Source organism: Zootoca vivipara, chromosome 6 (genome assembly GCF_965207765.1).
Source record: "Zootoca vivipara chromosome 6, rZooViv2.hap1.1, whole genome shotgun sequence".
In the NCBI taxonomy this organism is placed as follows: domain Eukaryota; kingdom Metazoa; phylum Chordata; class Lepidosauria; order Squamata; family Lacertidae; genus Zootoca; species Zootoca vivipara.
The window spans coordinates 2,620,257-2,647,274 of NC_142589.1; the positions used below are offsets into that span (position 1 = coordinate 2,620,257).

At 43.5% G+C, this 27,018-nt stretch overlaps 1 protein-coding gene across 2 annotated transcripts; it reads right to left on the bottom strand.

Annotated features, from left to right (window-relative positions):
• Positions 1-2,059: 2,059 nt before the first annotated feature.
• Positions 2,060-25,578, bottom strand: NCAPH (non-SMC condensin I complex subunit H). Of its 2 annotated transcripts, XM_035117551.3 has the most exons (18): positions 25,507-25,578; positions 22,088-22,325; positions 21,893-21,986; positions 21,418-21,510; positions 20,662-20,800; positions 19,340-19,461; positions 17,617-17,806; positions 16,838-16,929; positions 15,786-15,991; positions 14,492-14,640; positions 14,006-14,112; positions 10,858-10,980; positions 10,548-10,655; positions 6,947-7,123; positions 5,795-5,911; positions 4,618-4,703; positions 3,052-3,127; positions 2,060-2,847 (listed from the first exon to the last, which is right to left on the bottom strand). In XM_035117551.3, exons 2-18 carry the CDS (start codon positions 22,318-22,320, stop codon positions 2,788-2,790), a joined length of 2,172 nt encoding a protein of 723 aa, XP_034973442.3. In that variant the 5' UTR covers positions 22,321-22,325; positions 25,507-25,578; the 3' UTR covers positions 2,060-2,787. The 2 variants fall into 2 exon arrangements, with proteins under 2 accessions (XP_034973442.3, XP_088527552.1); XM_088671426.1 differs by lacking the exon at positions 10,548-10,655.
• Between the last annotated feature and the right edge of the window lie 1,440 nt (positions 25,579-27,018).

Genomic DNA, 27,018 nt, shown 5'->3' on the forward strand with positions numbered 1-27,018 from the left:
CAAAAATACATTCTGTACTGTACTGATCTAAAGAGACTAACAGAAAGAGTCTCATGCAACACAACCAAAAGGTCTCTTGTCATCCAGCATTCTTTTCCACTTATGCCTAGATGTTTTGGGGAAGCCCCTAAGCTGGGCATAAAGACGTTTGTCGTAATTACGGTAATTTAGGCCTTGTGGAAAGAATGTAGTAACTGGCTTCAACATCCCGCTCATCAATTTAAGTGACCAAGAGAAGTGTGTGTGTGTGTGTGTGGTGTGTTAATCCACATCCCTTGTTTTAATTGTTGGGGCAAACCTCAGATGGGGGACATGTTGTTGTTGTTGTTGTTGTTGTACTACCACCTCCCCATCTTGTTCCCCCCCAAACAGATCCATTAGTTTTCCCTAATAGGAAAATCTCCAACCAAGTGGTAATTTGAGCTGCCCTTTTCAGCATCACCTACCCAAACCTTTTTGAGACAGCAGAGAAAGGCTCCATGCAATGTATTCAAAATACTGTCACCCACAGTGTTTATCGTTCTGTTCCTGTTAGGCTCTCCTCTGGTTATTCCTACCACCGAATTTACAACACAAGGCTGCACAGCAAGTTGAAACGGCCAGTTCCAGTTCACCAGCCCTCTGTGATCTGTCTCAAGCACTCTACGCATGCCAGGTGACAATGGCACCTATATCAAATAAGGGACTGTGGGGGGCATTCCACTGATACCAAGCATCACCTCCTGTTAGGTTGTCCATTAAACTCATCCTGATTATAGTCTTGGGAGGGGGTTGGGAAGAGAAGTGGGAGGTTTTTCAGCAAAGCAACTATGGAACCATAAACTGGCATAATACTTGGCAGGCAGCTGTAGTCACAAAACAGGAAGTGGATATTTCATAACACTTACATAAACCTGAACACACAATAAACCTGAGCGAAGCAAGCCAGGCTGTGAGGAATAAGGTTGAATGGAACAAACAAGGCCACATTAGCCCATTCACAAGTCATGTTGGTTGGGCTGAGGATCTTCTGGCCAAATCCAGAAAGCTCAACTTTGAGGTTCAGCTAGGGGTTTTGAGGACACAGATTCATTTGGTGCTGAGGGTAAGTTTTTGTGAGCCAGCCCCACTGAAATTAACTTGAGATATGCTAATAAGCTCTTGCATATCTTCTATTCATTTTGGTGGGATTGGCTCACATAAACCAGCCTGGAGATTGGGCCCCATTTATTTCACTTCTGTCCCTCCCTCCCTTCATAAAATGGATCATCCCAGGACAGCTTACAGCACACTAAAATACAGTCAGAACAGTAAAAAAGGTAATTTAGTGGGAAAGGGACATACGGTATTTGGTTTCCCCATCTTGGGTACCCAAGGACAAGGAGGAATCTGGAAAAACCCAACATACCATTCTTCACAGGCAGCAACTTGACTTGAGCATAAAATGCAAAGGGTTGAGGGTCCCATACTCTCCAAAGAATATGTGCACCTTTATTTAAAAGAAATCTCCCCTCACCTTATGTTGCCACTTAAATTTCCCTGCCTAATAAATTCAGTGATTGTGGTAATCACAGTACTGCGTTTTGGAAGTCAGTGGAATTTGCCATGCCATGTTTCCAGCTCTGAAGCTGAAGCAATATGAGTCATCCAAGGTTGTAAAAAGTTTATAAGGTGCCGTGCCAAGTTAAACAGAGCAATAATGAGAAAGCCATTAAAATGAGATCATTGAGATCTATGGGGACAGTAAAACAATCACATGAACTACGATCACATGAACCTTCTCAGTTATCACTATTGCATTAGCAATGTAGCCAGGTGCCAAGATGAGTGGAGAATTTCCTTAAACTCACATGCTTTGGTCTATTTCTGCCCTTGTTTCTACATATATAGAGGCTGGCACAAATCATGTTTACATAACATGAAACATCAAGGTAAAGCAGAAGCATGATTTGCCAATTGAGTAACTAAGCAAGAGTGTGTGAACAGGCATAATGTGATTAGATAGGCATTACTGTGAAACAGAAAGGCATTAGCAAGAGCAAAAATGAAACTGCACACTAGAAAAATAAGGTCCAAGTGAAACAGAGAAGTACATTTATCTATTTAGTTAGTTATAAAAATAGTTACCGTATACAGGATACCACCGTATCAAAGAAATACATTGCAATGGTTTACAATGATAGAAAAACAAAGCCAAACAATAACACCATAAAAAGTTAAAAAGATTTTTAAAACAAGTTAGAAGAAAAAAGAAATTAACAACAAACATCAATAGTACTTTTAATTTCCTGCATAGGCCTGGTACTAGAGTCCAGATACTCATGCTAGCCCATTCACCAGTTACAGTTTTCTCACACACAAATAAAATTCCAAAAGGATGTGGAGGGTCACATTGTTTATTCCTTACAAAAAACACACATTTGCACAAATATATCAGTATATTCATATATTCAATGATAGAGGAGGTCATAGGAAGAGAGCAAAAAGACATATAGGAGAGTTTTTATATGTACAGGAACTGAATACTCATGTTAAAATAAAGCAAACTGAATACATGTAGCAGGTCTTAGCTGTGATCACAATCAGATAGTGGGAGAGGGAAGTTGCAGAATTCAGAAGAGAATTAACACTAATGGCACTCTTTTCCTGACTTCCCATAGTTTCAAGTCTTGGAATCACAAATTGTTTAATCAAGAACATGTACTGATGTTGCTGATGGCCTCCTCAGGCTCTGATGGTCGCGTGTGTTAGATATAAATTCCATCCTAGGTTGACCAAGATTTTCTTATTCTGCCCCAGTGGCACACATTAATCTCCTTGCAGCACTAAGACTTCAGACAAGTCTTCCACACCTTCTAGCTTCAGGTTCTGGAGACAAAGGGGAAGCAGGGATCAAAAAACATATCAAGCTTTGAAATTTCCACATATGCAGGAAGCGTGGAAAAGAAGATATCATGGACTTGTTTGCCAAGGCCAAGATGCTTATCACAGCATTGCCTGTGTAGGCCAGGAAGAACCCATTCTCTCCAACTTGTCGTTGATGTTATTCAAGTTCCTGCCTTTATCACGTACCTTTTCATTTGCCAGATGCAGGAGGCAAGCAAATGCCAGTGGTGCAGACAAGTTCTTTGCCATCGTGGAAGGCAGTCTGTGAAAGAGAAAAATCAAGCTGAGAAATAGATCAAATACTTTGGGCATGATCACATTAAGCCACAAACCATGGACTACCATTGAACAAGCATTACATGTTGCTAAATAATACTCCCTGCTTTTCCCTCTTTGTCAGGCCAGCAGCAACAAACCATGAGCCTTGGCTAAGCATGACATGTAAACTGATGCTCAGGCTGTGGCTTCCAGCTCAATGTAAGAAGGAACAAAATAGGAGCACATCCAAAACATTTACAGTAAACCATGGTTTATGACTTATAGCAGGGGTGGCCAACTCCCAAGAGACTGCAATCTACTTTCAGAATTAAAATCTGCCAATGATCTACCCACATTTTGGGGGGTTCAGATCAAAGTTTTTGAACTTTGAGGAAAGGAAGGTGCTGAGGAAAGGAAGCCAGAGATCGAACAGCGATCTACCAAAACCTCGCGGGGATCTACCAGTAGATCGCAATCGACCTGTTGGACATCCCTGATTTATAGGGTTGAGTGAATGTGGCCTTAGTTAATAAGAGAGCTCACATCGTGCATTGCACAAACTCACTTTCCCCCTACTAAACAGATCTGGCAGCTATTCGTTCAGAAACCTACCAAACTTGTTTGACCAGTAGCAACAGTGGAGCAAAAGAAATGTGTGCACCCCTGGAAACAGAAGCTTGCCACCCAGACAAGCTTGCCACTTTTGTTCTCTTATGAACTATTATCCAACTCCAGCCATGGGCTGCAATCTTAAACATACCTTCTAGGAATACAACTGGTAAGCATGCATTCTATTAAGAGTACTTTGCACTTCTAGCGTTCTGGTGGAAGGCTAGGTCAGCATACTAGTTGACTTGACTACCTTAGCAGGTTATCAGCAAGACAGCTACTCACAGCTGGGTTATTTTGCAATGGGATAAAACAGGAAGACCTGCTGCATCCCAATCTATGCGTTCTTTTGAATTCTACAACCAACATTCCACTTGCAGAGCACAATCATGTCAGTGACTCAAGGTTGATTTTTTGAATGGTTATTTTGCAAACAGGAAAATTTGATGACTAATTGAAGAATTGAAGATACATTCAGCAACTTGGGAGCCAATGGCAACATATGAAGCACACTTTAAATCATGGGTAGGCAAACTAAGGCCCGGGGGCCGGATCCGGCCCAATCACCTTCTAAATCCAGCCCGCGGACAGTCCGGGAATCATCGTGTTTTTACATGAGTAGAATGTGTCCTTTTATTTAAAATGCATCTCTGGGCTATTTGTGGGGCATAGGAATTCGTTCACCCCCCCCCAAAAAAAATATAGTCCGGCCCCCCACAAGGTCTGAGGGACAGTGGACTGGTCCCTTGCTGAAAAAGTATGCTGACCCCTGCTTTAAATGGACCCCTGTGTGGTGGTTGGCTCCAATGCTTCAGCCAAAGGATTGAGGTGTAAATGTGTCTCTTTTCCTGGCATCCTAGTCAAAGTCCTGGTGATCTGAAGTACCTATGACATAGATCCTTGATAACGCTGCTGAAGACCTTCTGACCAGATACGACTGAAGAGTTAGCATCTTTCTCCATGACTTCATTCTGTGAAAGTAAGTTTGAAATATTAAAGGTCACCTAGTAAACAAACTGCAAGCCTGTGAAGCAGATACTGTCATGTTTTAAACTTCTGTACTATGTGTCCGTTGGGATGCAGGTGGTGCTGTGGGTTAAACCGCAGAGCCTAGGGCTTGCCAATCAGAATGTTGGCGGTTCGAATCCCTGTGACGGGGTGAGCTCCCGTTGCTCGGTCCCAGCTCCTGCCAACCTAGCAGTTCGAAAGCACGTCATAGTGCAAATAGATAAATAGGTACCGCTCCAAGCAGGAAGGTAAACGGCGTTTCCGTACGCTGCTCTGGTTTGCCAGAAGCTGCTTTGTCATGCTGGCCACATGACCTGGAAGCTGTATACCGGCTCCCTCGGCCAATAGCACGAGATGAGCGCTGCAACCCCAGAGTCGGTCACAACTGGACCTAATTGTCAGAGGTCCCTTTACCTTTACCATGTGTCCAGTGCTTTTAATATTACCTACCTCAGAAGGTTGTTGGAAGAATTACCATTTGAACACCTGCAAGTACTATATACAGTATAAATATTAAGTAGTATATTACTGCTATGACAGATTCTCTGCCTAAAATCAGGGTGTGTGCCAACTGCAGGAATATGCAAAGACAGAAAGCAGCATTAAATGAAATACAACCATAGGTGTGAAATCCTGTGTGTACTGCAGGTACATACAATTCAGAACTCAGCTTTATAAGAATTCTGGCTTTGTTAAAAAGCAAGACTCTAATCCTTATGTTTACCAAGACATACTTGAGCCAGAAGTAGGGGGTGTGAGGAGGGGTAAGATTTCTAGTACCCTGCATAGCAGTGTGGTCCTCCCTGTGATTAGCAAAGTCAATTAGATATTTTTAAAATAGATCACAGAATTCAGCCTTTTAAGTCCAGAGTTCACACAGCCCTGAATCCCAGTTTTCTGCTGGTATTGCTGAACCAAGGAAGCAAATGGCTCCATGTGACATTAAGAGTCACCTGGCTGAGATAAAAACAGGATGAGAGCCTGTCTGTCTGGGATGGCGGGTGGGCCAAGGCGTCACTGGGTAAGGCATTCTGGGTTTCCTGGGGCTGCATACCTCTTGCTCAGTTTCATTTGTCTGGGCATCAGTCAGGAGCAACCACATGCCCTGCTTTAGCCTCTTCATGTCCATCTTTTTGGCAGTCTTTGCATACTGAATATCAATCTTGTTCACCTAGAAGAGCAGAGAAAAAGGAACAGAGCTAGCCAAAGACCATCCAGTTAGAAGGGAAATCTTCAACCCCGCCCCTTATGGCATCAAGGCACAGGCTACTCCCTACCCCCTTGGGCTTGCTATTTAAACTAAACCCAAGAGTTCAATAAGAAAGAGCACAGAAACAGAGGAAGCTAGTGACCGTCATTTTTATTTTGAATAAACACGTATACCTTCTTGGCACCGAAAACACCAACTACCTCTTAGCCCAAACAATAGGGGAGAGAACTAAGTTTTCATCCACCTAGCTTCACCTGGAATTGGCAAGCATATACCCCCACCCCCACCCCCACCATAACACAAGGACTCTGAACCGTGCGGAAGACAGATCCATCTAGGCACAAGACTACCTTATATGCCAGGGGTGGGGAGGTGTTTCAATCCAGAGGGCCACACTCCCTACCAGAGGTCACATGTGGTGGTAGGTGTAGACAGAGTAAAAGATGGTGGAGCGATGAATGTTAAGTTTTATCTTTGGGCAGTAGCCTAATCTCTAAACACAAATACAAGACATCCACAAACACACCCACCCACCCACCACCCTCTATCCTCCAACCAGGCAGACAAGAAGCATGATCAGAGGTCAAGGACACATTCCAGCCAGGCAAAGACAACCAAGGTGGGTGTAAAGCAAGCCCTGCGAGGGCTGTGGCCTGGGAAGAGTCCTGAGGGCCAGCTAGATCCCTGGAGGGCTGCAGCCAGGTCCCAAACATAAGGCTCCCCAGCCCTGCCTTAGGCAACGGGGTGGCAGGGAAAGAGAGCTGCCTTGGCCTACACAGCAAGTGTGACAAAAGCCTGGAGCAGCAGAATGGAACTGTAGTTTTTTTCAAAGTAGCATAGCATGAGCCACAGACAGGTTCCAGTGCCACCAACAATATCGCTACAGGTGAAATGTGTGCCACACCTTCAGCTCAGCCCCCCTCGTAGCGCACAACAGACATAAGCCTTAAAGAAAGGAGCTGCTTTGCAGGCCATGCATCCTACACCAGTACTTGCCTTCTGTGGCTCAGCCACCAGGTTCAATTCCCCATAGGTGGTGATGTTGGCCCGAGGGATGCCTCCATGGAGCTCTCTCTCCTGCCCTGCCTCTCCTGCAGGATAGGCTGTCATTTCAAACATCCCATTCTGGCCCACAAAGTCCACAGGAATGTCGTCGTCATCACTGTCACCATCCTGAGTGGGGGGGGGGAGAGAGGGAGGGAAGCCAAACAGCCAGTTAAGCTAGAGAGCTAGGAAGAAGAAGAAGAAGAAGAAGAAGAAGAAGAAGAAGAAGAAGAAGAAGAAGAAGAAGAAGAAGAAGAAGAGGAGGAGGAGGAGGAGCTTGGATTTGATATTCCGCTTTATCACTACCCGAAGGAGTCTCAAGGTGGCTGGCATTCTCCTTTCCCTTCCTCCCCCACAACAAACACTCTGTAAGGTAGACCTAGCCCAAGGTCACCCAGCAGCTGCATGTGGAGGAGCAGAGATGCGAACCCAGTTCCCCAGATTACGAGTCTACCGCTCTTAGCCACTACACCACACTGGCTAGGAAACACGCAACGCCCCTCACCCACACATTCAAGCAACATTCCCTGTCTCCCCAACTTTTTTCTGCAGAGTTGCTCCAACTTTTTGAACTCGGATTCCCCACCCCTCTCTAAAACTAATCTACCTTCAAGGATTTCATCTTTATGCTAAGGCATAAAAGGAACTCTTGGATTAAGCCAAGTGGATATTGAGGATATGAAAGCCTTTGGAATGCAGGGAAGATTTCCAAACGCCTTCAGACACTGGAGAACCCAGTTAGTTGTACTAAAAGAAAAAGGTCCCATAAGATCTCCTGTATCCTCCTCCACCAGAGACAATGCATCAGCTACAAGGCACCAATAACTGTGTAAACTAGAGATAAAACTACATAAAAGGGATGTTTTTGCTGCCTCAAGATTTTAACCACTTGAGACATATTGGTTTGCAATTCCATAAGGTGGTTTCCCATGGATGAACACAAATGAGGTCATCCATTCTACTTGCTAAAGACTTTACAGCCAGCTAATGGAATAATCCTTAAACAAGCTTAACCAATGACATATTCTACTGAGCTCTTGCAGTGAGATCTGAATGAGGTCATCCAGGGGACTGCAGTGAGGAGTCATCAATATGTTGACAATGCTCAGCTTTATCTCTTTTACATCTCATCCAGGTGGAGGTGGTTCTGGACTGGTGCCTGGAGGCACTAATGGACTGGATGACAGCTAATGAAGTGAAGCTCAGTTCAAACAGGGCAGAGGTGCTGTTGGTGGGTGGTTCATCTGTTCAGGAGGATAGTGTTCAGCCTGTTGTGGATGGGGTTGTACTCTGCCACAATAGTCAGGCACACAGATTGGGGGAGGTTTACAGCCCCATCATTGTCACTAGAGTCTCAAGTGGATTCAGGGGGCAGAGTACCTTAGACAATCCAGGCTCATTGGCTCTTCCAGACAGAGATAGCTTACCCTCTACTACCCATGCTCTGATAATGTCAAGGTTGTGTTACTGCTCTACGTGAGGCCAAGGATAGCAATGAAGCAATGAAAAAGCTTCTGTTAACTGTCTAGCATCTGCAGTCTGAGCTAATGAAGACCAGAAGGTAGGATCTCTCCTGTTTTAGTCCCAGCTTCATTGGCTTCCTGTTTGCTTCCAGGCTCAATTCAAATTGCTTTAATTCATGTTTTAAAGCCATGTCTTTGGAGCCAAGTATCTATTGGAGTTTCTTCTCCCACTTCAAACCCCCTCATGCTAAGATGTGCATATGAGGCTTTTCTCAGTAGTAAGGGTACCCAGGAGACAGCCTTTGTAAATGGTGGTGCTGCAGCAACGGCAGAAGCTGTGCAATGCCCTCCCCAGGAAGACACCCATTTTGTCTAGTACCCAAATTATAGCAAAGTGCCCATCACCACCCTAGGCTTTCAGATATCTGAAGCTTTAAACTCTTAAGCTGGTGTTGTTTCTGGTTGGCATTTATCATGTGCTGGTCTTTTAGTCAGATTTGTGGTTTTTACTCTTTTGTACCCAGGTGGCGCTGTGGGTTAAACCACTGTGCTGCTTGGGCTTGCCGATTGGAAGGTCAGCGGTTTGAATCCCCGCAGCGGGGTGAACTCCCGTTGTTCGGTCCCTGCTCCTGCCAACTTAGCAGTTCATCTAAATGCAAGTCACATGACCTGGAAGCTGTCTGCGGGCAAACACTGGCTCCCTCGGCTTATATAGCGAGATGAGCGCCACAACCTCAGAGTCGGACACGACTGGACCTGATGGTCAGGGGCCCCTTTACCTTACTCTTTTGTAAGTTGCCCGGGGAATAAATTTCCCAAAATAGGTAGTCCACATAGCCAATTTTCAATAAGGCTGCAATCCTAACCCCACTTACCCAGGAGAAATCCCCAGTGAATCCCTAAGTATGTACATCCAAGTAGAAAATGGTTAGATTGCACTGTAAGCCAAACTACGTATGACCTTAACAATATTACGGTATCACTCATGGTTCTATTTCCCTCTTCTTCATCCATTGTTTCAGTGATGCTGTTAAGTCTTCACATACAATATTATTGGTTATGCCTTTCAAATCACATACAGAATACAGTTACTAATTGTATTCTAGTAACATTCACTCAGAGTAGACCCAGTGAAATTAATAGACCTAAGTCAGTTTAACACAACCCCAAACATTTAAAGCACAAGAGATGGTATTCAATCCTAGTCCTACTCACTGAAGTTAATGGCCACGACTAATTCCGGCTTGTTCATCTCCATGTGTCTACTCGGTTGGATTTAGTTGAATAAAATTTTATATCACTTTAATAGTTATGGCTTCTCCCAAAGAATACTGGGAACTGTAGTTTAAAGGTACCGGGAACTGTTAGGACACCCATGGTTGCCCCAGAGAGCTAAAATTCCCAAAGTTTCCCGGGAAAAGGGACTAATTGTTAAACCAATCTAGAAATTGTAGCTCTGTGAGGGGAACAGGGTCTGCTAATAACTCCCAGCACACTTAAGCTACAGTCCCCAGGATTATTGGGGGAAGCCAAGGCTGTTCAAAGTAGGGTAATGACCACTGTTTCCAGGAATATCTTTCGTTTAAGACTTTTGTGAGCGAGCTGAGAGTTTGTTTGGACCCTGGGAGAGAACCCAGAGGCTGAGAGGGAGGGTGTGTCAGAAGGGAAATGAAATGATATTGATGCAAGTGTGTGTGCGTGTGTGTAACTTTGTTTAATGTAACATTTTTATTTAGCTGTGTATTTTTTAATATTTAAGTTGTCTGTTGTTGCTTCTCTTTTGCACACCCCTTAGAGAAGCTGTCTGTGCCATGGTTGCAAAATATTATCCCCTTTCTGAGGTCCAGACAATGTGGGATTATTCCTTATTCTAGTTAGGGTCCCTCAGTTGCTTGAGCGCCTTTCGAGGTCCTTCAGATAATGTTGCACTGAGGCAGAACCGACAAAAGCCACCGAGGTTGTTAACCAATAGGAAGGCTGCTAAACCTCTCTGCCCAGATTGGCAGCCAGCTTCTATAAGACTCACAAAAAACCTTCATATAAGAAAGGGTGCAATCCACAGTAGTGTTTCTCTGATCTTTGCAGCTTACCTGCAATGCAGGACAGAAATTGGAGGTGTCATTGGGGTTGTTGTAATCATACTCTTCGACCTCACTGTCGTGACTGGACGAGTCACCCTGCAGTGGCACCTTTGACAGCTGCAGAAACCAAAGACTTGGGTGACTTAGGACATCAGTCACTAATGGGAAAGAACATTAAACTAAAACACACTCAGTCCAGAAATTGCCTCAGCACACCCTTCTGCCCAGAGCAGCTGACTGATAACCAAACGAAGCTGATACTGCAGTAATGACAAGGGGAGGCAAGGCAGGAGTGTTGCATGGCATTGAGAAAGCTTACCCTATTGGCTGGCTTAAGAAAGAGGCGGGTGAGGTTGTCTGGATCATAGTGGAAGTCTGCAGGAAGAGTTTTGCTTTTCTTGTTTTGACTTTCAAGGGTTGACTTGGACAGAGTAGTAGCTGCCTGTTTGAGAAAAGCAGAAGCTCACAGAAAAATCAAGCACTCCCATCCAAATATCACCTTTCTAAACCTTAAGTTTATACTTGGGACTGGAATCAAATCTGATTTGCATATGCTTTCGTTTATCAAGACATACTTCAGCACCTCCTGTAGTACCTTAGCACTGCAGTTTGGGAATCAATGATATAGGGCAACACACCAATAGTCTGTGAGCTAAGAAGGCAAGAACAAATGTTGCAAAAGGTAGGAAAAGTACAGTAATCTGGAGATATTTCCTCAAAACTGCAGTCCCTGCATTGATTGATTCAACTAGCTTGAATTTTAGACCTACTCCGATTATATAAAAAAGAATGCATGATTATTATAAATGCTAACACTTATCAAGTCAAGGCTGCTTATAAGAACTAAGAGTTCTTAATTTGTAATGGGAATATTCACACGCTGTCACCCAGAGCCACACTTTCCAAAACACTGGTTTAGAACCAAGACAGCTTCTTTGGATTTAGGTGGAAAGGAGAAATAAGAGCTGGGTGTCATCAGCACCGAACCCCCAAACTCTGGACAAACTTTCCCAGAGGTTTCACCTAAGTGTTAAATAGCACAGAGGACAGAACAGGATCCTGAGGGGCTCTAGAAGTTCCCCAGCACCACCTTCTGGGTTCACCCCCTCCAGGAAGGAACAGAGTACACTGTAAAACAGTGCCTCCAAGTTCCATCCCAGCAAGGTGGTCCAGAAGGATATCATAGTATAGTAAGTTGATAGTACAAGAGCCACCAAGAGGTCCAGAACTCCTCCGGTCCAGTTCCTAGCATAAAGTAGTCACCAAGGAGACCAAAGCAGTCTCTGTCCCATAACCAGGCCTGAAACCAAACTGAAATGGATCTAGATTATCAGTCTTTTCCAGAAACCCCTAGAGCTGAGAAGCCATCAGACACTTCAGTACCTTGCCCCCAAATGGCATTACCCTGTTTCTCCGAAAATAAGACGTAGCCATAAAATAAGCCATAGCAGGATTTTTAAGCATTCAATGAATATAAGCCATACCCAGAAAATAAGCCATAGTGATAGGCAGTTTAACCTTGTAGGTTAAACTGAACCATACTTATAATAATAATAATAAAAGACATCCCCTGAAAATAAGCCATAGTGTTTTGTTTTGTTTTTAAGGGAAAATAAATATAAGACGGTGTCTTATTTTTGGAGAAACATGGTAAATGGTATTTTGGAGACTGGCCAATAATTATCCAGTACAGTGGGATTCAGGGAGGGCTTTTTCAACAGAGGTCTTATAACTGTCTCCTTTAGGTGTGCTGGAACGCTGCCTTGTTGTAAGGAGGCATTGACCACTCCCTCCACCCACTCAGCCAATCCCCCACTGGCCCTTTTGATAAGTCAGAAAGGGCAAGAATCCAGAATACATGCAGTAGCTCTCACATTTTCAAGGATCCTAGTCTACATCCTCAGGCTGTACAAGTTGATAAGTATCCACTGGATAAGCAGAGGCCAAAGTTACATCCACTGGACCTGTATCAACTGTAGTGTCCAAGTCAGAACAGATTTGAGTGATTTAGTCAGCAAAGTGCTGAGCAACCTGTTCACGGAGAGCTGTCAAGTGGTCTAAATTATGACATGGGCCTTTGTAAAAGACCCCTGACCACTTGAAACAGCTCCACTGAACTGAATCAGCTCCTTGCTGATGCAATGGAGGCAAGGGGGGGGGAGAATACTTTTTCACTGCTTTCACTGCCACAGAGTAGGTCTTCAAAGAGGTTCTAGCCTGTGTTCTGTCAGACTCATTTAGAGTTTCCCAAAAACGTTGCTCTAGTTGCCTTCTCCTACTGCTGACTGTCCTCAACATGTTGTATTCAAAGGCTTGCCTTCTCTAAACATGGGACTTCTCCAAAGTTGTAATGGGTAGCAGCAGTTGACAAGATCTATCCTTCTATATATATAAAAATGTAGGCATTGCGCACGCAGATGTAACAGCCTTTCTCCATAACCGCTGAACTCTAATGTAACAAATTTGGCCACAACGTTCCATGCCCATCAGTGAGGGATCTGGCATAATTTTTTCCCCAGAAAAGCAAACCTTTCATACCTAAAATAATGATGAAACACAAAAAAGTGGCGTCCAAATTAGACGTCACCAGCAGAAGCTCTGAAGACTCCAGCAGCATCCAATAGAAAGGCAGATCGCCCACTGCTGCCTGCAAAGCCACACCACCAGATGACATCACAAAATTCCACAGCAACCAACTGAAAACAGGCCTTTTGCAGCAACAAGGCCCAACATTGCCAAGTGGAGGTAGGGGGCTGCCTGGGGGGGGGGGGCGAACAGGGGGCAGGGATAGGTAATGGGTCAGAACAGGGTGGGGGAAGACACAGGGATGAAACCTGCCCTCTCCACAGTATCTCGTCTTGGCTTTGCAGAGTGGCTTTGCTGAGTGGATTTAGGGACCTGCCTGGGTAGGGGATGGGGGGGCAAATAGGCCGCAGCATAGAATCAACTGAATATGGGCCTTTTACAGGGCCGTGCCTTTGGGTAGAATAAATGTTATTTCACATAACACACGTGGGTAGGGGAGTCAGGGTTGGGACAGGGCAAAATTTTACAGAACATGCGTATTGGGGGAATGATTGTGTGCAAAATGAACGGGTCACAGGGATAACGGGGGGGGGGTTAGACAGAGGAGAGGAGGGAAATCACAGGGATAAGCCAGGGGTGGGAGGAAGAGGGGGCATAATAGGTCATGGATCAGGACAGAGTTGGGGGATTCACAGGGATGAGGGAGGGGGATGAGGGGGGAATCACAGGGATATGTGGGGGGGGTGAGGGGAGGAGTGGGGGAATCACAGGGATATGTCATGGATCAGCACAGGGTAGGGGAAATCACACAAATAACCCAAAGCAACGTGTGGCAGGGCCAGCTAGTTATTCTATTAAATATTTTTAAACTGTTTTTAAAGCTAGTAATTAGTGTTAACAACCACCCACATACACGTCCCTATCAAGAGTTAAAATCATACCCTTGTTTTGCAGAAGTAAGGCTCAAAATCAATCTCATCTTCAAAGTTTATCTCAAATACTTTTTTGGCAGCCTTTCTTTTGTTTGCTTTCTCAGGGTTGGCATCACCTGTGAAGAGTGAGTAGGAGCAACTGAGTGGAAGATGTTGCTGGATCTGCTACAGATGGTTAACAAGGGTTTATTAATCGGTGCTGCTGCTTGTTTCAGAGTGATTCCTAAAATGTTGAACATCGCCTCAGTTGTCTCTATTACAATCTCTATTACATACCACCTCACCTTGGAACTCTCAAACCTAATTCGAGGGTCAGGATAAGCTTTGACAATGCTTTGCTTTGACTGAGTCACATCTGAAGAGCCATGAACTGTGGATTTCATGTTCTGAGAAGATTTGCATTTCCAAATTCTACACAGGACCTATAAAGCTGTAGGTCAATATGCAAGCAGAAAGCTAGGGAACGAACTCCCACGACTCCCTTCACATCCTTACCTTTATGGTGAGGCTTGAACCGCCAGTGCTCTGGGCCTGCCCACATGGACATGGTTCGGGGGCTGAAGTAAGAATACTCGCTGGGCTTCAGGGACAAATGAAGTGACATGGACCTGACATCTCCTTCCCCCAGGGGAACCACTTCTTTTCTGGAAGAAGTACATACACACGCCTGATTATAAAATTCACCAGTTTTATTCATTCTCACCAAGATTTTATTCTATTTGTAAAACAAAGCTTCCTCAATGGTTTTTTTAATTCTCCCCACCATTTTAATTATTTTTATGAATCATTCCCTGTGAAGCATCCTGAAGTGATTTCACAATGAAGAAAAACATTCAGAGTAAAACATATAATACATAGTTCATAAACCTTTGAAATCCACTCTTAATTGAATGTAAACAAGAAAGTCATAGGCCAACACAATACAAATACAGTGGTACCTCAACTTACGAACGACTCAACAACCGAATTTTTCGACTTACGAATGGGGGTAATGGCCGCGCGCTTACGAATGTCTAGATAGGGTTGCTTCGACTTACGAATTTTTCCATTTCCAATGCATTCCTATGGGAAATCGCGTTTCCAATGGCGTTTTTCGACTTATGAAGGTGCCTTCGGAATGGATTAAATTCGTAAATCGAAGCACCACTGAAAGAGTCATTTCAGTTCAGCAGAGTTATATACAACAGAACAACACACACCCAATGTTAATCCCACATTACCCCTCTACAATAAACTAGAAAAGTGTTAAAATATAATAAAATGCAAATCCCACTCCCTGCCCCCCATCCCATTTTTGGAACCTGGCTCATTTTCCTTGTTGCCAGAGTAAATCTGGCTATTTGGATGGTAATGAAGACATCTTTGCATGCAAGCAATACATAGATCACAATGGGTCTGCCTGACAGAGATTGGAGGCTACAAGACTTGTGTAACTATGGTGCTTGTATAAGGGACCACTTAACAGGTTATGGGAGACATTCTCAACCTCACTGGATGAGTTGAGATTATGAAACGTTCCATCCAGTAAAGCAGAGGGCATATACTGGAGGCATAAGGCTGGAAATGATTTTCTTGAAGGAGCAGCGGTATGGATTTTAAAACAATTTTCCAAAACTTCAAATCCAATTCTAATACTTACGGGGATTTAGAAGGCTTGTTGAAAGAAAAAGATCTTCAACAGGTGCTAAAACACAATAGAGACCATGCCTATTTGAGGCGAGTTCCAGAGGGTAGGCACCACCACACGAAAGGCCTGATTCCTACACAAACCATCCAAACCTGGACATACCTTAACATTCCTGGTGTTAGTCTACATGACTCCACCTTTTTGGAGAACTCTCCAAGGTCCTTCTCAACCGTCTCGTCCGGGATGTCAGCATCAAAATCGTTCTCTGCTGGGTCCTCAGAATAGTCTCCAGGGTCACTATCAGTCTCTGCATTGATGTCAAATGCCTGGTCACTCTTCTTAAATTTATCCAACAAAGCAGTCACTGACTGAAAACAGAATAAAATGTAAAAGGAAAATCCTTCTGGAGGCAGAGAGAAGACTGACAACAACACAATTAGTGTATAAATTGTGTGACTTCAACACAGAAAGGGGGGAACATATGAATAGCTGCTAAATTGTATACAAGAACAAAATGCATTTTAATTCCACAAACAAGAATAGGCAATAAAAATAAGATTACAAAAATACAAAATGAATCTCATCCACCCAAAATGATGCCTATACATCAATCTGATGTGATAAAAGTAGAAACAAAACTCACTTCAGTCTCCAAAAGATCTTCCTCAGGATCCAAGGAATTTGTCACAAAAAGTTAGTTGACCTATTTAGATATGGTTACAGGTAGGTAGCCGTGTTGGTCTGGGTCGAAGTAAAATAAAAAAAAATTCAGTAGTAGTAGTTGGTCTTTAAGGTGCTACTGAAGGAATTTTTTTATTTTACTATTTAGATATGTAAGCCAGCTATATGTAAGGTAAATGACTAATTGCACCCATAAAGCTACCATGCCCACATGGCGAACATGAAGATATGAAGAACATTTTAAAATATGGTGCTTTTATACTAAGCACCCAAACATATACACTTTTAGGATAACCTCTAAATATCAGAGTCCAGATGTCACCTATTCAACGTAATAGCAATGTGCAAATGTGAGGCTATAGGTACCTCTGCCTGCAAGATTAAATGGTTGGCAATGAAGCTTCAGAAACATTTTTGAAAAAAAACACAACCACCATGAAATGCAGGCAATTACGGGCTAGAAACTGAAATAGCTTTGAATCCCATTGTGTAACCAGTTCACTTTATTCACTGCAACAGCCGGCTTGACATACCTCGTTATGGGTTTCACTGTCCCACTGGGTAAATAAGAAGCCAGCCAATGAAGGGCAAATGGGGCGCTTTTCAGCACACTGCAGAAGGATGGCTAGAAAGGAAGACGAGAGGAGTTGGAGATTCCAAGCCATAACTGCCCCTCTCTTATGCTACCATGTTTCCCAAGAGATGAGAACTCTGGACGAAAAGAACTCATGGGTGATCTTCATAGGCCCCCGATCTTTGCACTACTAGTAGTAATTTATATCCTTGATCACTGGTAACCTGGCTGAGGCCCTGGTATCAGGGGGGCTTGGTACCATGTCTCCCCAACCCTCCACTCATTCAGTTTCTACTCCCTGCAGACTTCAAGGATACAGGCACCTGCTGTAGCCACAGCTGCTCCATCTTTGATACTTGCAAAGGGATGGACAAAAGAGAGCCTTCTGTTGAGGGTAAACTCATTTTTGGAGCCTGGCACATGATATCTCTTCCCCAGGGCATTAAATGAAGCAAACATTCCCCACTCCCTACCAAATCAAAGTAGAAAGAAGATGTGGTATCAAGCCTCCTTTTGCCCTGCAAGTATCTCTTTCTTTATAAAGCTTAGCTCCTGTGAACACTCAGACTGGTTCTGCCTCCAGAGGTAAAGCAGCATGATTCATCTATCACCGCAAAATGGAAAGGTCTCAATATATATGTGACCCCACCTATCCTATCCTGGCTTGTTTCTCAGCCTACTCAAAATGAAACATTACTGCACCTAGAAGATGGAGAGTTAGCAACTGTTAGCACCTACACTTAAAGCCTGTCACTTTCACGTGAGAAGATGTTGGCGGCTCAGCAGTCATAGAAGAAGGCAGGGGGATGACCATGGAATCAAACAGAACTTCACTGAGAAAGCTGTGTACATGAAGCATAGTGAGGAAAACACCAGCCGTACTGCACTCATCAAAGGAGGCTGCTGTTCTCTGGAACATGGGATCAACCTGGTTGGGTAGGGGGAAAACAACAGGAGCTCAGGTTCAAATATCAAGTTCAATGAAACTTTGCAAATGCTGCTTAACATTCACTGTTTGGACCAGTAGCAAAGGTTCCATGTCCCCAAACATGTTCCCAGAAGTATGTCATGTAAAGCTAATCACACATCAAGGGAAGGAAACAGAAGCCACCAAATATTTCCTTCTCACTTCTCATCCCTTTTCCACCCACCATAGCAAAAAGGCACATGGTTTTACTCATAAGATATTTTTTACATCAAGCCTCTTCAGTGATTAACTAATACAACTGACTGCCTACTAAGTGATCAAAAATATATACCTCAATATGAAGCAACACATTTTGAATTATTATGGAAAGTGCAAGAACCTACCATTACAGACGAAAAGGTCCCATGCTTTACTAGGTCTTCAAATATTTTATCTCCCTAGTACAACAAAGGACAAACAAAAGCATCCTTTGCTGAGCCCTAAAAATTAAGATTTGCCTCCTTTAAAAATGAACTCAACTGATTTCTCACCTTAACTATAGATTCCTCATCCGTGGCTTCAATTGGAAATAAATAAATAAATAAATAAATAAATAAATGAATAAATAAAGTATTACTTGCCCTTCATCCTAAGGTCTTAGGGCAGTTTACAACAATTTACAAAGCATACAATCACATTCATAGGAGCCAACTCCTAGGAGCTGAGGAGTCTTCACCCCCCCAATAAAATATTTGAGGGGGTCTGAACACCCTAAAGTTGATGGGCACTGTGTTTCAAGTGGTGTTCATGCACCATGTCATGTGATCCATTATGCAGGGCAGGGCTTCCTTGCCCCCCCCAATATTTTATTCAAGTTGGCACCCCTGAGCATGTTATGCTAGCCTTCACATCCCATGTAGAAATGGTCTGAGGCCACCCTAAGATCACAGGCTGCATGGGAACACAATGGCACCAATGGTGCAGGATTCCAGCTCCTGTGGAAAGTCTATGCACTTAGATATCCATAGATAGGCTTTCCCCTGCATACATCCAGACTTCATGCATGGACATTGGCCCCACAGCTCCTTTCTGTGTGTCAAGGGAGCTTAAGCTACTGGTCATTGATACCAACCCAGTTGCACTCTCCAGACTGTGAACTTGCTCTGCCCATGAGCAAGGAAGCACTAACTTCTCACTCTGTCAGATACTCTACACATTGTGTGCAGGTGTATGCCAGACATAGAACAGTGGAACAACATTCCACTCCCTAAAGGTGCGAAAATTCCTGCATTGCAGGGGGTTGGACTAGATGACCCTCTAGGCACCTTCCAACTCTACAGTTCTATGATTCTATGAAAAGGATGGATCCCCACAGGAGCACAGGACAGTTGTAATGAACCGACCAACAAAGATGAACCTGTTGTTCCTCCACCACCCAGATTTCTGCTTTAATTTCTCCAACTATTCTCCCAGAAGATGCTGTAGGCAGATAGTCAACCAACTACTTTAGGAAGGGGGTGTTTGAGAAATGTCCTTCGGAGCAGGTTCTCTCACCTCACACCTATGATCTTCGTCGGAGATATTAATATTATTCAGATTCCGTTCAATAGTTTTGTACTGGTGCTTCCTCTTGCTCAGATGTGTTTTGGAACTCTCAGAATCCACAACCCCTCCACCTACAAGAATGGTCACAACTCAAGATCGTCATCATCATCATCATCCAGGTGCAAGTAGTTTCCAGCAATACTCAGTTACAAAGTCCAACTGTTCTGCTATCTTGCATCATTTACAGGTGAAAAAGAAATAATCTCTCCTGTTCCTTTACACTAATGGATCTTCCCATCTCCTCAATTATGCTTTGACTATCTCAAAAAAATATTGCAAGTCACTTTCATGACATGAGATTTATACTTGTACCTACTGACAAATGCAGGGAAGAGAACGTAACTATGAAAGGGTTTTCTGACACAGGTAAGTAGAGCTGCTTGCAAATACAGTACAGTCTTTGGTGGGTTGGATGTTATTCAACTTCCCATTCAAAATAAAACAAAAACCCATAGGCGATATATTGGAGACACAAGGCTGTGAAGACTTTCCCAGAAAGGAGGCACCATAAGGGATACAAATTAATTATCCAAGGTGAATGTCAGTTTATATGGTGTGTACCAATAAGAAGACATTTGTGTGGTTGAATACAAATCCCACTTGTTTAAAAACAAAAACTAGAGATGCTGAGAACTGATCTGGGACTGTGTGTCCCACAAATAGTGATGTGGATCTGGGAAATTTTAAATTGAAATTTTCCCAGAGAATATTCTATTTTCAGCTTCCATTGGAAGAGTTTCTGATGCCCTGGTGAGTAATCTAATTTAGCATGTTTCTTTTACTTTTTAGTAAAGCAACAACAACAAAAATGGTATGTTTTAGTCTCAACACAGCACAAGTATTAGACCTGATATATTTGAGGGGAGAAATTAAAGCACACTTAATGTGGTTTAACATTTTATTATGTATAATCTTTTACTGAAATATTTGTAAAAATCTAAAGACAGGCAATAGTATGTACTGCCTTAATACTGTTTCAAGTAAACAGCATTAAGGCAGTACATACTATTTTATGTCTTTAAACACTAAAAACTTCACTCCGTAACAGATTTCAGTTACCCAAATAACTTTGCATGTGTTGACTCAATCATCTGAAATATATTAATTAGAACTTGCAACGGCCAAGCTTGCCTTATCTTGTTTGACATCAATTCATAGTTACTAATGAAACAGATTTTTTCCACCCCACATTTCCTACAGCTGTGCTATGGGCCATCCCCACCTATGCTATTCCAAATCCCATGCTCAGCTCATTGTGTTAAACAGCACACCTGTATTCTGACCATCCACAGGCTCTGCAGTTGCAGAATGTTTGCCCAGCCCTCCAAGAACTCTGTAAACATCTGCATGGACAGCGTCAACTTTTGCTGCATAGATCTTTGCACTGGCATCCAGGGTACCAGCTGCTACCTGTAAGGGGGAATGTTAAGAAAGAAGTTAACAGTGGAACTAAACTTTGAGTGGGCTACTATGAAAGTACAGACTACTTGTCAACAAAATAAGAGAAAGCTTCCTTTTCTTTTCTTTACCTTGCTTCCCAGACTTTCCACCTGCCCTCCTCATACCCTGGGCTTCTGTCTCAGGCATAGTAGCCATTATTTAAATATACCCAACTATTCCTTTTCGGCCTGGTTGTTCCTCAGTCAAAACAATCTTCCCTCACAATGGCTTTTGGCATCCTGGAACTAGCCTTTCAAAGTCTGGCAAATCCAACCTGAACCCTCCATACATGAATGTGTGGTACTGCTAGGTAGAATATGGTGGCAGGCAGGCAGTTTTCGCTTTCTGCAATAGATCAGTAAGCAAGCTCTTCCAGAGGGGGCATTTTTAAAAATTTGCTGCGTGGAGCACACTAGGAAGAATAGCAGTGTTTCAACATATATATTCACACATGACCCTCAAAGAAGCGGAGTGTAAGAAGAAACCCAGGACTCTCCAAAAGTTACCAGAAGTCGATATGCAGATCATGCCCAACCTTTTCTGTGCACATTCTCTGTCACAGGAAACACATCAGGAAGGCCTCTAACCTTAAAGTTGGTGGGCTCAGAGTCCTTTTGTTTGAGTATTTCTGTCATGTAGTCGATAAGGTGCAAACCAAATACATTCTTCGTGGTGATTTTCTGGAAGAGGGAACAGCAAGTTGACATTATTGACAGCTACATTCTTCATCCTGGAATCTACAGTAAACAATAATCTTAGAATCTGCAACAAGTTCATCTAAATCCTGTGCGAAGAAAGGTCTAATTCTACAATCCACTTAAATGATACAAAATTTATGAAAACTTACTTTATTTGTATCATTAATTCTCCTTCAAGTTAACATGTATAAGTTTAATAAGCTATGCAGGAGGAAAGATGGTCAGTATTCTGAAGGTATAAATCTAAATTCAGAAGCATTTTTACATTTATATGAAATCATGGAATACAAGCAGTTCTGCCTGTAGTAGCCAGAGCGGCTCTTGATAAGGGTGTGTCTTTGAAGTTAATGCTAGACTTACTTACATTTTCTGTTGAAAGTTTGATGCATGTGGAATAATGATCTGCAATTTGGGCATTTGACAATTGTGGAATTGCTGGCAATGATGTTTCTGCTTGCCTAAAACAAAGAAACAAGCAAAGCAGTGTAGTATAGCAAGAAATATCTCTCTCTCTCTCACACACACAGACAAAATATCGATGCTTGGGCAAACCACTTACTTGTTGGACGGGGACTTTATAAACAGAGGTGACTCGGTGCTAAACTGCAAGTCAACCACTCTGGAGCGCCGACGCTGCTTCCTCTCTCGCTCATCATCATTCCCAGGGCAGTTTTGCAGCACAGGGGTGCCTGTGGCACTAAGAGGCTGCCGCCTAGTGCCAGGGGACACAAAGACACTGTCGAAAGAGGCATTTCCTTTAGAGCCGGCAGACTGCGGCGTTGAGGCACTCATTGTTGCTAGGAGGGAAACAACAGCTAATGAGATCTACAATTCCTTGGTAACGACAATTGCATTGGCTTCCAGTTCATTTCTGACCACAATTAAAAGTACTGGTTTGATGTCTATCATGCCGCAGCACTCCTGCTCTATGCCCTCTTTGAGTGGTTTTGTCTGCCTAGAAATGTGTTTGTGTGCAAACCTCTGGATTTTATGTGGCTGGAGTGTAGCCTACTGCACAGGGTATAGTCACATTGCTACACCCACTTTCCCCTCTCTGGACTCGCCTACTTATTGACTCCCACCTGTGCCCATCACTGGAAGGCTGCCCATGAGAGAAAGGAGTCCTTGAGCTGAAATAGGTTCCCTAAACTAAAGTAACTCATTAGAGCCGATGATGTGGGCAAGAAAAGGGTTCTTTCGCACACTTTAGGGCCAGGATACATGAAATACCATCTTCTCCAGTATGAAACTTGCTGACAGTTGTACCTTGATTTTTGAACAGCTTAGTTCTTGAACGTTTTGGCTCCCAAACGCCGCAAACCCAGTGACTGTTCTGGTTTGCAAACTATTTTGGGAAGCTGAACGTCCAACAGGGCTTCAAACGTCTTGGAAGTCGAACTGACTTCTGGAACGGATTCGTTCAACTTCCAAGGTACGACTGTATTAGATTCAGGGAAAAGGGTCTTTTCCATGTTCTGCACTTGAGGTATGGCTGGTAGAAATTTTTTTGGGGGGGTCCTTCCCTGGCTGCACCCAGGCTTTGGAATTGCCTTTTTCACTGCTGCTGCACACTGGCCAACGTCTTGGGGTCATGGTGGATAGCTCAATGGAAGGTCTCAGTTCTGGTCCATCACCTCCATTTCAGATCCCATGAGCATGTACATGGAATTATTATTTTTTGCTTCAACATGCAGCAGCTTGCGCTTGTTTATAATGAATTGCATTTCATATTTTACTGCCCTCAGCTTAGAGGCCCTTTCAGGAACTCTTTACAATCTCTTTTTGATTTAACGTCTTGGCCTCCTCACTGATCACTCCAAACTCTACATCATGTATGAAGTAAAAAAGCACAGGTCAACCGCACACCTCTATCTATATGCGTCACCATCAACAGCAGGAGTAACTGGGAGCTCCCAGTAGCTCCCACAATTTTCCCTAGACAAACGTGACCACAAGCCAGCCTCTCTCAAACTTGGGTCCCGAGCTGTTACTGGACTACAACTCCCATCATCCGCAGCTAATAGGACCAGTTGTCAGGGGTGGTGGGAGTTGTAGCCCAGCAACATTTGGGGACCCAAGTCTGAGGCTGCTTGAAAGCTGCAGAGGCCATAACATTAAATCATGAAGATGTGCAGCAGGCAGCCTCCCTATGAGGCTCACAGGTGTCCCAGGACATCTCAAAGTAGCTGTCTAGAATTTCAGAAATAGACTGGAAAGAGAAGTTGCTGAATTGCAACATTACCAAACTGAAAAGAGATGAGAGTGGCGCTGTGGGTTAAACCACAGAGCCTAGGGCTTGCCGATCAGAAGGTCGGTGGTTCGAATCCCCGCGACGGGGTGAGCTCCCATTGTTCGGTCCCTGCTCCTGCCAACCTAGCAGTTTGAAAGTACGAAGTGCAAGTAGATAAATAGGTACCGCTCCGGCGGGAAGGTGAACAGTGTTTCCGTGTCCTTCTCTGGTTCGCCAGAAGCGGCTTAGTCATGCTGGCCACATGACCCGGAAGCTGTACGCCGGCTACCTTGGCCAGTAAAGTGAGATGAGCACTGCAAACCCTGTTGTCCGCAACTGGACCTAACCGTCAGGGATCCCTTTACCTTTACCAAACTTAAAACCATGGAAAGACCTGGTCTGAATAGAGACATTGGAGTCTTATCTCATTATACATAATAAAGCTATTTTTAGCCATCTTACCCCTTGCTTTTCCCTCTAAGACCAATTGCAGTAGTTAACAGTCGTCAACAGGTTTACCATACCTATCAGCCAATCACCCATTCCCACCACCCTTCTGAGTAATACCCCTCCCCACCCTCTCACTATATATAAGGGTCTGATGACTTCTGTTTCAGTGTATCTGAAGAAGTGTGCATGCACACAAAAGCTCATACCAAGAACAAACTTAGTTGGTCTCTAAGGTGCTACTGGAAGGAATTTTTTCATTTAGGTGTTCTTAAGTTCAATGTCTTTGTCCATGGAGATTTTACTTTCTTGGGTTCCATGATCACTGCAGATGGTGACAGCAGTCACGAAATTGAAATATGCCTGCTTCTTGGGGGGAAAGCAATGACAAACCTAGACAGCATCTTAAAAAGCAGAGACATCACCTTGCCAACAAAGGTCCGTATAGTTAAAGCTATGGTTTTCCCAGTAGTGATGTATGGAAGTGAGAGCTGGACCATAAAGAAGGCTGATCGCCAAAGAATTGATGCTTTTGAATTATGGTGCTGGAGGGGACTGCAAGAAGATCAAACCTATCCATTCTGAAGGAAACCAGCCCTGAGTGCTCCCTGGAAGGACAGATCCTGAACCTGAGGCTCCAATACTTTGGCCACCTCATGAAAAGAGAAGACTCCCTGGAAAAGACCCTGATGTTGGGAAAGATGGAGGGCACTAGGAGAAGGGGACGACAGAGGACAAGATGGTTGGACAGTGTTCTTGAAGCTACGAACATGAGTTTGACCAAACTGCGGGAGGCAGTGCAAGACAGGAGTGCCTGGCGTGCTGTGTTCCATGGGATCACGAAGAGTCGGACACGACTAAACAACAAAGTTCAATGTGCACAGTTGCTGGCTGCCACAACCAAAGCTCAAGCCCGAAGACTGAAAAGCTTCCTCCTTCAGAGCGCGTCCGGCAGCCACGATTCCGCCGGCGCGAGGACTGTGCGCGTCCCCAGCCAAGATAAGAAGCTCCGCGCCTCCATGAATCTCTTTCCCCAATATGAGCAGCCTTCGGACGACGCTTGCGCCCGCCAATCAATGTCGCTTCTTTCAAAAGTTCTCCCTCGCGCATTTCACCGCTCCCTATTGGCCAAGCCTTTCCACTGTCGACCAATCAGCTTCTTACAGCGTCTCTTTTCCGCCCCCCGCTCCCCCCCCCACCCCGTGTAGGCGCCTCTGAATGTGGGGAAAGGCTTGAGGCAGCCGCGGCGTGCTTTGCCTTACGCATACCTTTAATTACCCGATTAGCTGCCCTTAACTTACCTTCCCTCCGCCGCGTGGTAAGCCACCGGTTCACAGTTCCCAACCGGCAACCATTTTCCGCGTCACAATCGCAGTTTCTCCCGTGACGTCAGCGCGCAGTTAACGGGTGGCGCGAGGCTAGGCGCGTGCCACGTGGGAGGAGCTAGAGAGAACAGAGTTATGAAAAGGATAGAGAGTCTATTCCTGGAATTTCCGAGTTTAATACATCTCTCAACTGTGATCTAAAAAATAGGACTGTCCTTAATACAGTAAATGCAGATTGTATTAGGTATTTCTTTTTTGATAAATGAAATACTTTGTAGATAATTAAAAACAACAAAAGTGTAACAAGCTGGTGGGCTGCATACACATCAAATATTTAAACATTTGACTTTCCCCAATCAATCATGGGAATTGTAGTTTACCCCTCACAAAGCGACCAAAAAGCTACAATTTCCAGATTCTTAGAAGTTGCCAGCTAAAAATTCATATTAAAATGCATAGCATCAGAAAAATGATAAAATTTGAGAGAGTGTGTGTACCAGCTGGCATATCTTAACAAATATTTGTTAATGCATAGTTTTAAAGAGATAACTGAATAAGCAGCCTATATATGTTGTCGTATGTACATGTTTTCATGATCATAATATATAAGAGCTGATTTTTTTTTTTAAAAAAAATACTTTTACTTAATTTCTGGACTTGTTTTTTGAATGGTTCTTTTTAATTCTGATGTGATATTTATATTTTGTTTATGAGTAAATGCTTTATACAATGTTATAAGAAAAAAAACTGCTCCTTTCCCTTATGGGGTAACCAAGAGCCCGTATAGAGTCCCTAAGTGGGTTCCTTATCGGTAGGAGAAAATATACCGGTCGACTTTTGAAATTGTCCACCCTGTAGCTCAAGACCACCCTCCAAAACATCATACATATATCACAGAAGAGGCAGTCTACAGCGGAATTCCTGCCTGCCAGGATAACTGATAATGGTCACTGATTGCATCACCTGGGCAGCCTGGCCATTCTTTTGTGATGGTTAATACTTTAGTTCCTGAATCCAGGTCACAGGCTCACCCTATTCATACACAAATACGCTCTTAAGGCAGGTAAGCAAAAGACAATGGAGAGGCTTTCCCATTTCCTTCCTCCTTGCAAATAAATATTTGAGATCAATTTGGGAGAGTCAAAATGGTTTCAGGATTGCTCTCCTGTACTATTTCAGACACTGGTTTATATACATATGTATGTGTTTGCCTTGTACTTTTAAGAACTTTATATTTGAGCCATTAGAATTCTTATGACAACAATATATTCCATTTTGTAATTACCTGTAGAAATATTTTTAAATTATAGATTTCCCTGATAAAGGCCGGGAGTACCGGTAGTCCAAAAAACACTGGATCAAAAATAATTTTCTTTTTCTTACCCTATGCTTTTTGCTCTTTGCACTTCTAGGGCTGGTTCCTCAATTAAATAAACTTTAGTTGAGTTGTATCATATGAGCCATAGCCAATTAATAAATTAATGAATC